The sequence below is a fragment of the Corylus avellana genome, chromosome 11 (assembly GCF_965113065.1).
Source record: "Corylus avellana chromosome 11, dhCorAvel1.hap1.2, whole genome shotgun sequence".
In the NCBI taxonomy this organism is placed as follows: Eukaryota; Viridiplantae; Streptophyta; class Magnoliopsida; order Fagales; family Betulaceae; genus Corylus; species Corylus avellana.
Genome location: NC_142500.1, coordinates 2,440,164 through 2,450,538, shown reverse-complemented (window position 1 = coordinate 2,450,538; position 10,375 = coordinate 2,440,164). Strand labels below are relative to the sequence as shown.

At 35.2% G+C, this 10,375-nt stretch overlaps 1 protein-coding gene across 1 annotated transcript; it reads left to right on the top strand.

Annotated features, from left to right (window-relative positions):
* The first annotated feature begins 2,501 nt into the window (after positions 1–2,501).
* LOC132165731 (Integrase-type DNA-binding superfamily protein) lies at positions 2,502–3,501 on the top strand. Its single transcript, XM_059576407.2, has one exon. The coding sequence runs from the start codon at positions 2,757–2,759 to the stop codon at positions 3,474–3,476; it is 720 nt and encodes a 239-aa protein (XP_059432390.1). The 5' UTR covers positions 2,502–2,756; the 3' UTR covers positions 3,477–3,501.
* The last annotated feature ends 6,874 nt before the right edge of the window (positions 3,502–10,375 follow it).

Genomic DNA, 10,375 nt, shown 5'->3' with positions numbered 1-10,375 from the left:
ACCTTGTGTATTTATCATACACTCTTGTAAACTCTCTTTAAATAGAATGAAATACAATAAATGCATTTTCTTTCTTCACTATATAGCTGATCAATGATCATCACTCCTGTCATGCACGAGCAAAATGTTGCAAATATTTTAGCCGTTTATCAAGCCCCCTTGACAAAAATGTGTGGCCCGTCAAAATCAAGGTTCACCTCCCCGGTACCCAAAATTTCCAAATTGCAGGAAGTGGGTCAAATTATAAATAAAATAAAATTACAATAATAACAGATGAGAACTTGTTTTCAACAGCTCGCAGTAGATAAGGTAAATTAATATTTTAACTTATTATTGAGACATTTTCAGATTTTGAAGGACATATTAGAGAGAACAAGTTAAGCCAATGCCATTGCTTTGGAAGGCCAAATTAAGTCGAGAGTAGTATATATATATAATCTTGGTGAAAAAAAAAAAATCAAAGTTAATTTTGGGGTCATTTAGATTAAATGTGAAGGGACCTTTTGAATAAAGCTTTGAGACAAGCTTGTCTGTACGTATTATAAAGAAAGGACATAGAAAAAGGGCAAGTATAAGTAAGAATGACATTTGATTCGTCCTAGAAATATTGAAATCATTTAGGCATCTGTCCACACTAGAATGCTTTTCTGATGTGTTTATACTGTGTTTTCAATTAATTACATTATGCGTCCACTCATCTAGAATCAAGATCCGTGCCACAAACGTACAAATTTCACTTCCCTTAGCTTAAATCAATCTTCTAATTAATATTGACTTATATAATATCTTAGAATAATCAAAATATCAACCATTAATAACTCCAATTGAAATCTACTACTTAATTTGATGTTCTGAGATCATATATAGTTCACTTTCCAAATCAATCTTCTACACAAAAATTAGCGGTAAAGATTGTAAATTTGAAGGAGAATCAAAGGGTGGTAATTCGTATTTGTGTATTGGGTTTGGGTCGTATCGATGCATGAGTATAAAAGTACTATATAGGTTGACCTTAACTTAACCCGTCTAATTATATGAGCTAGTCAAATATTTTAACTATAATCTATTAATTTCGTATTGGTAGGACGTGTTGGGTTTGAGTCGCGTTGAAATACGAGTATTAGATTAGTCATTAGTTTGTATTAGATTTGCGGGTCGTGCCCAAATTTGTCAACCCTAGAGAGCAATGGTTGCAAGATGGTATTAAACATCATCAATTATTGCTTGAACTTCTTTTAAGGCAGCCCTAGAGAGCAAATGTTACACATGACTTCCTGTACCGTTAAGTAGTTGTAATTCATTAAGAAGTGATCAATAATGCAGAGAAGACGCAGTGGTACATGATGGAATGATGTAATATTATTTTGGTGAGAACCCTAAGCCCGTTTGGTTACATCGTATTCAATTAGTGGTTGCAATTCATAAAGGAAAGGGTCAATTACAGTTGAGATGCACATGTGTTGCTAACTTGCTACCTAAGTACCATCAAGGTACCATTGCTGGAGGCTCAAACCAAGACTCCAATAACCCTTGGAAAAAGATCGATCAATGGGTTCATCTCATGCATCATGTAATGTAATATATCATCACCGGCACATTTATGCATCATGAATTTTCAACCCCCACCCTAATAAATTTAAAATTTAAGAGTTGATTGGACCGTCATGTCGAGGTTACAAAATAATTGAACATAATTGTACCATAAAAATATAATTTTAAAAATTATAAAATATATATATATATATATATATATGTGACTTTCTGGGTAAAGAGTACTAGCTAATACTATTTTCTGCCTTCATTGGTGTAGAATTATAAACATTATCCCCTCCCTCTCTCTCTCTCTCATTGGGACCAAATGAATTAAAAGGCCCATGTCGTGAATCATGAACAAGGTAACTTCTTTTCTGATCAGTCAAAGAAAGACTCTGATTCATACCAATAATAGTAAATAGGATGTAAATAATTAATACTGAAATTAAGGAAGGAGGGCAAAAGGGTCATTGTGTAGGGGTTGGTGAGGAACTAGAAAAGTAATAATATATATATATATATATATATATATATATATATATATATATATATGTTAGAGAAGAGATGGGTGAAAATGGAAGGAAAGATTAATAGAGATGGCACAGAGAATAGAAGGGTAGCTTATTGTTCAATGGAAATCTCCCATTAGCCGGCTCTGCCAGCCTGTTGTGACCTTTTAGACACTGATATACTGCTAGGGCGACTCTTTGATCACTCTCCTTAGATACCCCTAGGGTCACCATTTTTCTTTTCTTTCTTTCTCTTTTTAAGTCTTTTTCACCCTTTATGCAAAATTTAAATACGCATTATGTATGTGTGTATATATATATATATGCATGTTGTTATGTACATGCATGGATGAGGATGATGATGATGATGGATGATGGGCCAGGCGTGTGGGACTGTGGGGGTCACATTGAAATAAAGCCGCACGTTGTCCTTGCTTCTTCTTGATCCTCCTCCTCTTCAGACTTCACCCCTAATAAAACCCACCCCATCACTCTTCACTTCCTCCTCATTCACTCTCTCTCACTTCGAAGCTCACAAACAGTCGTCTCTCTACAACTCTCTCTTTCTCTTCTGAGCAGCAACTGAGTGAGAAGTCCAAAGCCTGTGTTTTTTTTTTTTTCTTTCTTTCAACTTTCTATTTATAGTAAGAAATCTTTATCTGGGGCTTATAAGCCCGGGAAAGTTCTCCAACTGAGTTAATTTTTTCACGAGCAATGGCAGACCCGCCCAACTCGGAGACCGAGTCAAGCGCTAACTCGTTCTCACGTTCTCCATCTTCATCATCCTCATCTGGGTTATTATTAACAAGCTCAGCTCCGAAAGAGTCTGGGGAGGCAGAGCTGAAACGGCCGAAACGGGCCAGAGACAACAGCAAGCACCCGGTTTACCGGGGGGTCCGAATGCGGACATGGGGCAAATGGGTATCCGAAATCCGCGAGCCACGGAAGAAGAATCGGATCTGGCTGGGCACGTTCTCGACGCCGGAGATGGCGGCCCGGGCCCACGACGTGGCGGCACTGAGCATCAAGGGTAGCTCGGCGATCCTCAACTTCCCGGAGCTGGCGGGTTCGCTGCCCCGACCCGCTTCAAACTCGCCCCGGGACGTCCAAGCCGCCGCTGCCAAAGCCGCTTCGATGGAGTTCGAAGTTCCCAAAACGCCGTCGTTCTCGTCATCCTCATCGTCCTCGTGTGACGCGTCGACCTCGGAGGAGCTGAGCGAGATAGTGGAGCTGCCGAGTCTGGGGACGAGTTTCGAATCAGCCGAGTTGAGCAACGATTTCGTGTTCATGGACTCGGTGGATGGGTGGGTCTATCCTCCCCCGTGGTATCACAGCGGCATTGATGACTCTGCTTATTTTAGGGATCAGATGTCAATGACAGACGCAGAGTGTGTGATTCCAAGTAGCTTTGAGCCTTTATTGTGGCAATATTGACGAACCAACCCATTTTGTGTGTGCACTTTTTCCCTCTTTCTTTTTTTATTTTTATTTTTATTTTTAGCATAAATTCTTTTGGGTTTTTTCTTTTTCTTTTTCCCTCTTTTTTTTGTCTTTGTTCATGAATTTTATATATATGTGAGCCCTTTTTCCAATTTTCCTTGTAAAGGGCTAAATGCTAGCTACGTTTCTTGCTCCTCAAGTTTTTACCAGTGTTTGTATAGAGAAAGCTTTTACCTCTCTCATGCGCTTGTGACTCTCTGGCGTGCTCCTGTTACATGGTCCACTCTCTTAAAAGCCTCTCTCTCTCTCTCTCTCTCTCTCTCTTTCTCAAATTTCGCACGTCTTTTAACTTTTGGATAATGAGCCAATTTAAAGTAAGTTTGTAGCTTATGATTTTCTGCTTTTCCTTTTGAACCCTTGTGTGTTTTTGGCAGTTTTTGCTGTCACAAAATCAAAGGTTCAAACATTGGTAAAGCAAAGGAAAACACTTTCAACTCCCTCTCCTTCTCTCCCACGCTCTCTCAAACAACACATTTTTACCCGCAAAATTACGGGTCAAGCTTGCTTTAAGGGTTGGTTCTTCGACCCCAAGTTAGAGCTTGTAACAGTGATGTGAAAAGATGTTCAAAAGGATTTAAAAAAAAAGAAAAAGAAAAAACCCAAGTACGGAATTGGGAAGTTAAGTACAATTGATTGAAAGAATATACTAAGCTTGTGAATGAAATACATCAAAGGTTCTTCACATATCTATATGCAATTTAGATTAGGGACGGCAACAAGTTTGGATCATTTGAACCTTTCATAACTGTGAAGGAACAAATAGAAAGGGTTTTTGTTACACAAGCTTCCCTTGTTTTATTAGAGGGACACCCTTTAGTGACAGTGGCTTTTCAACCACCCTATATTCGCTTCCTGATATGTTTATTATTAGAGGGAGATACATTTTTTTATTCATATAAAGTTTTATAATATTTTATGCTTTGGATATTTTTAGGTTTTGGACTATTTGAAGATTGCATTCCCTTTTATAGCTAAAAATGGTTCAATTTATTAAGAAATTAAGAGATACTCTTGTATTGAAATGGGATGATGTGAAATAAAGTTGACCCATTTCGAGGCTATCAGCATTAGTTATTATTTTTACACAATCCTCTTAAAATATTAGAAAAATGCTAATCTAATTCGCCGGCCAAATGAGTTGTATCAAGATAAAACGCAAAAATTTAATTATTTAATAATTAATATAATAACAAATGAGTTAAAGATAAAACGTAAAAACTTAATTATTGAATAATTAACGTAGTAAATACGTTGTCAACCGCACGTAAACGAAGGAAAGAGAGGAGTCTTGTCGATGTCTCGGGAAGAAAAGAAAGCATATATGACAACACAAAGTGTACAGGGAGAAACAAGTAGACATTGTGTGGCCGACCTCCAATAATTACTTTCCGTCCAGCCAGATATGCCTCAAATCTCAAAAGCCTTTCTGATTCCAGTTCTCAGTCTACCAAGCCATGGCCACCCGCATCATACTCACAATGAGATTGAACATTTAAAGATGCAATTTTGCAATCCCACATGCCTTTTGAAGAAGTAGCTCCCTTTGTCCCACTTTCCGTCCAAAAATTGCTGGAAATCCTTGGACGCCGGAGCCAAAAAAAAAATGGTTATAATTAGGAGTAATTTTACTTTAAACCCATGAATTACCAAGCAATTTGAAAAGTCTCATAAACTTCAAAATCTCTGAATTTGAATTTATAAATTTTCAATTGTAATCAATTTGAACTCGTTCATTATATTTTAAACTTTAAAAGTGAGACAATGATATTTATACTCCTAAATTTTTTATAAACTTTTAAATTTATCCTTAATTCTAAATTAAAAAATATAGTAAAAAAATAATGGATATTTTAGTCTTTTTATGAGTAAATCAGAAAAGTTAATGGCTAAATCCTAAATCTGACAGAATGATTTAAATTGACTGCAATTGAAAGTTCAAAGGTCCAAATTGAGAAGTTTTAAAGTTGAAAAAACACTTCTCAAATCGCGTAGTAATTCAAAAGTTTAAAGTGAAGTTACTCCTTAAAATTATTTTATCTCCACTTTTGTTTTGCTCTTCTTTTTTTTTTTTTTTTTTTTTTTTTACAGTGAGAGAGAGATCTGTAGTTTTTGCTGTGGCCCAAAAACTGGTGAAAAAAGAAGAGAAAAAAAATGCATCATTGAGAGTCACTTTGAAATGGTGTCAATAACCCCACCAAAATTTTATAGAATTTGCACACATAACTAGGCAGCCCTACGTGGTGATTTGCAGCTCAAAAACTTTAGAAAGGACGAGCTGGACATCTGAAGTTTTTTTTGTTCATTTCTTAGCTTCTAACCCCCCCCTAACCCCATCCCCCCCCCCCCCCCCCCCCACCTAAATTATTGAGGAGGACTCTCTAGGGTTTGGTGGACTTCATTACAAACAGAAACTTTATTTTATTGTTCCCCACCTAGAGATATTATTAATTTTATATATATATATTGAGTATATAGGTAAGTGTAAGTCAAAGTATCAGGACCCCATTCCATGGCTGATGGCTGTGAGACGTGAGAACCAGGCAATTGAAGGACCCCATTTCTTTGCTAATTAACATTGTCTTCCAAACGCCCAAGCACTAATATTTTTATGTGGTTGGAAATGGGAGCCTATAACTCTATCTATGAGATTATTTTACGGTAAATTAAACTAGCCTAGGAATGAATAATCTTTTTTTCTTCTTCTTCTTCTTGTTTTCTCAAGATATGTTCTTGGTAAATCATCATTTATCTTAATGGTTTAAGTTGATAGAAAATAATTGACTGTGGAATATTTTAATTGGAATGAATGGCGAACTGTGGAGTCGGGAACGTTTGAACTCATTCTAATACTATTTCAGAAATTCATATGGAAATCATGGTTAATATTTATTTTTATAAAAATATATTCAACCGAATTTTCTCTTACCTATTGAACTACCTACATCCTAAACCATACATCAAATATTGTTGTAAAAATGAAAGTTTGGATTAAATGCAAAAAATAAATTCATCAATATAAAGCTTCTCTGAAATTGGTGGTTCTTTTAAGTATGAAATGACAAACTTTCTGCAAAAAAATTAACCTCAATTTTGCTGAGCTATTGATACAGCTGGAAGATGACTGGATGGACTTGATTTGTGTCATAAATTAATTAATACACAGAGTAATTAATAAAAAAAGAAGGACGGGGGGGGGGGGGGCGGGGGGGGTGTCTTATGATCTCATTTCTGGGCATGGTTATCAATAAATTTTTTATTTATTAACACAGGAGGGTTCAATTTAATTAATTAACAAATAAACTGGTTCGAGAAATGAGACATATTTATATTCTATTAGTACGATGAATTGCTATATAGTTTCTGACAATTCATTGTAGTTTTTCTTGTAATCAGCCACACGTGCACTTTAATTCGAAAGTTGACCCTTGGTTATGAAGGAATTGATTGGAAATCACAACTGAAAGCATCTGGCAATGGCAATGGCAATGGCATGGGCATAAATTTTTTTTTTTTTAATTTTTTTTTCTGTCAAATTGAGTCAAAAAAAAAAAATTCTCCGAGACTCAGTTTATTAAGCAAACATGTACCCAAGAGTTTTCTTCAATCAAATATATTAAAAAATTATGTGATTAATTCTCACATGTTAATAATTAATAGATTAGGTTAGAAGAAAACTTTGACGACCGTGACGTAGTTCGCTCACCCATGAACCAATATGGGGTATCACCCTTCTCTCTCTTCAAGTCTTTAATTAAGATGTGTTTAGGTCTAACTTCTAGTAATTAATCCTCATAGATCCCACGATTTAGTATTGCAATTAATAACTAATTAAGTAGGCTTTTGATTGGAATTAAGGGGGCATTATGTGTATATTGTTTAGGTCTAACTTCTAGTAATTAATCCTCATAGATCCCACGATTTAGTATTGCAATTAATAACTAATTAAGTAGGCTTTTGATTGGAATTAAGGGGGCATTATGTGTATATCCTTAATTATTCACAGATTATGTCCCCTCCCCCCTACTCTCATCTTCTTTCCTCCCCCTCCTTCTTGTTTTTTATTTTCTTTTCTCTGTTTTTATTTTTTTTATTTTAATGGTTTTTTCAACCGGTCCAATTGCTCCGGCCATCCCTTTGCTCATGGTGCACTGCCTCCGTCCGCCCTCCACCGTGTTACGCCACTCTTCACCTCCCTGAAATCGGTTGGGATTTAAATATAATTTTCCAAATCTACATCTAATCTCCTCAATTGGTTTCGCTCAGCCACACTCTGACCCACCATGCTCCCCGGCACCATAGCTGCCCATCGGCGCAAAACAGCTCCATCTGGTCGGCCATGTGCCGACCAGTGCGCTTCACCTCCCTCGCCCCGGCTGTTATAGTTGTTTGATTTTTTTTTTTTTAATAAGGGTTTGACTTCTCCTTATATCTGTTTTCTTGAGCGATCTTTAGGATGAATGTTTTTGTCCTAACCTTTGAGTCGAGAAGGATTATTTTCAGTGTGAGTGTTTGCTTCCATGGCCGGAAAAATAAAAGTTGAAAATATGGGCTACTTATGTATTAGATTGAACCTGTCTAGAGCAAATATGTTCTATAACTGAAGTTTGGATATGAGTTAACGGATGTTGAAGTCATAGATAGGACATGATTGTAAGATTTTTAAGTTGTGTATCTATGACGTTGTAACCTCATAACTTTAACTATGATTTATCAAAATTTTATGCTCTTGATCTTTTTTCAATGAATGAATATGAAAGATTCCTTAAAAACAAAAAAAAATTCACAGATTATGTCAAAGGTATTATATAGAGATGGATCGGAGACTTGGTGGGTTTAAATTTATTAAAATGTGAATTAAAAAAAAAAAAATCCTGATTTGGGAGCGTAGCTTAGACGTAAAGTCTATATAGCATTTGGCTTGTAATATTCATCCTGAAATTGAGTCGAATCAAATTATTCTTTGTTAGAAAAAATTAATTACGTAATCGTCGTACAAGATCTTATAAGGACACTTCTTTTTTAAGTGTAACTGTCGCGATTCCCCGTCAGTCCGTCACCCAAGCTTCTTCGTACAGTATCAATTAATGTCATTCAAAGCCACATGCCTCTCCCCCGCTCCACTCGCTTTTTCTTTCTTTTTTTTTTCTTTTTTTTTTTTAAATCGAAATTCATTAAAGCATAAGAAAGTTACACAACAGACACTTAAAGCTAAAAAATTTAGACATATAAACTCAATCTAAACAGACCACAAACTCCTTAAAGTAGATGAAGATGGAAGTCATCAGCAAATGCAACTCGAGAAAACCTCTGATGGATACTACCATCGAGAGTACGAATACTCCTATTAAGCATCTAAACTGACTTTCAAAATAGCCATGGAGATTTAGATGCACAGTAACCGTGGAAAAAAGGTTTTCTTTTGAAAAGAAAAAAACCACTTCAATTACAAAGAGTCTAAAAACACAAACAAGTTACAGAAAATAACCACAACAACATTACAGAAAACAAAGATAAGCTAAAAAGATAAAAATGTCCAAAAAACAGCAACAATGAAGTAGTCGGAGACGCACAGGCCACAGCTCCACTCGCTTGCTTTGCTAATTCGATGGCGATCAAAACCATTTTATATATATATATATATTAAAAATAAAAAAGGTTAACATTGTTGATTAATTATTGGAAGTCTAACTAATTTCATTTTTTCATTGGCATATAAAATTTGAAAGGGGTTTGACTTTAATCAAGGAAGAGCTTAGGAAATAATTAATAGAAGGTAAACTTTACAAAACTCCCCAAATAAACTTCTATTCATTTTTTATTCGTTTTGAAATTATCCTTTTTAAAATTTAAAAACTTTCAATATAGAGTATTTTTTATAATAAAAAAATGGTACTTTGGGAATTTTGAAAATATTTAACGAAAAATCGTTACGAATGAAAACAGTGTAAAAAATTGAAAGTTCGATACTTTAAATTAATAGTTTTTGAACTTAATTTAAAAAGGTAATTTCAAAGCGCGTAAAAGTTTAAAGGAGTTTAGTGAAGTTTCTCCGAGTAATATTGTTGGTCTTGCTGTACACTTTCTCTGTATCAAACAAAATTTAGTTTGTTAAATTGACTTTTTTTTTTGTGAAAATATTTTTCTGTTTTCAAAATTCTAAAAACACTTGTTTCTACACCATTAACAAATAATTCACAAAAAAAAAAAAAAAAAAAAAAACCATAAAAAAGACACTTTACATTTATATCACATAAAACACTTTATTAATTTTAAAAAATATATATATTTATCAAACTAATCAATGGATAATCTTTTTTGACATTGTGCCACGTGCATGTCGCGGACATGCATGCAGTGCCACAAATGTGTCGCGGGCACCTCTGTCAATAAAAAAAAAAAAAAAATTAAGATAAACGTAAAGAAATATTGTGTGCTCTGCTCCGGCTCTCGCAAGGATGAAGAAGCCGTACAAAAAGAAGAGAAAAAAAAAATGATATGAATTTATTATTAAAAGCAAGGTGTTTAATTAATTGACGTGGTTAGTTAACTTAGTTCTTTTATTAAGGCATTTGAAGGTAGTTGGGAATGATTTGATGGAACGTAGAGAGGGCCTTGAGGGTTGAGCACCATGGAATTATCGAGAGGCCACGAGTTGTAGTAGTGAGCTGCGCTCTCTCAATTCACATTTCCTACGCAAAATGTGTCCAAAGATGGGGATTCTGGGCCCTCCTTGTGCCCATAAAAGACGAAAGGCGTATCAATGATGCCTTTCCACTTCTGATTGAATCGACGCTTCGAATTTATTCCGCTGTTGCCCTTCTAACATCAACCAC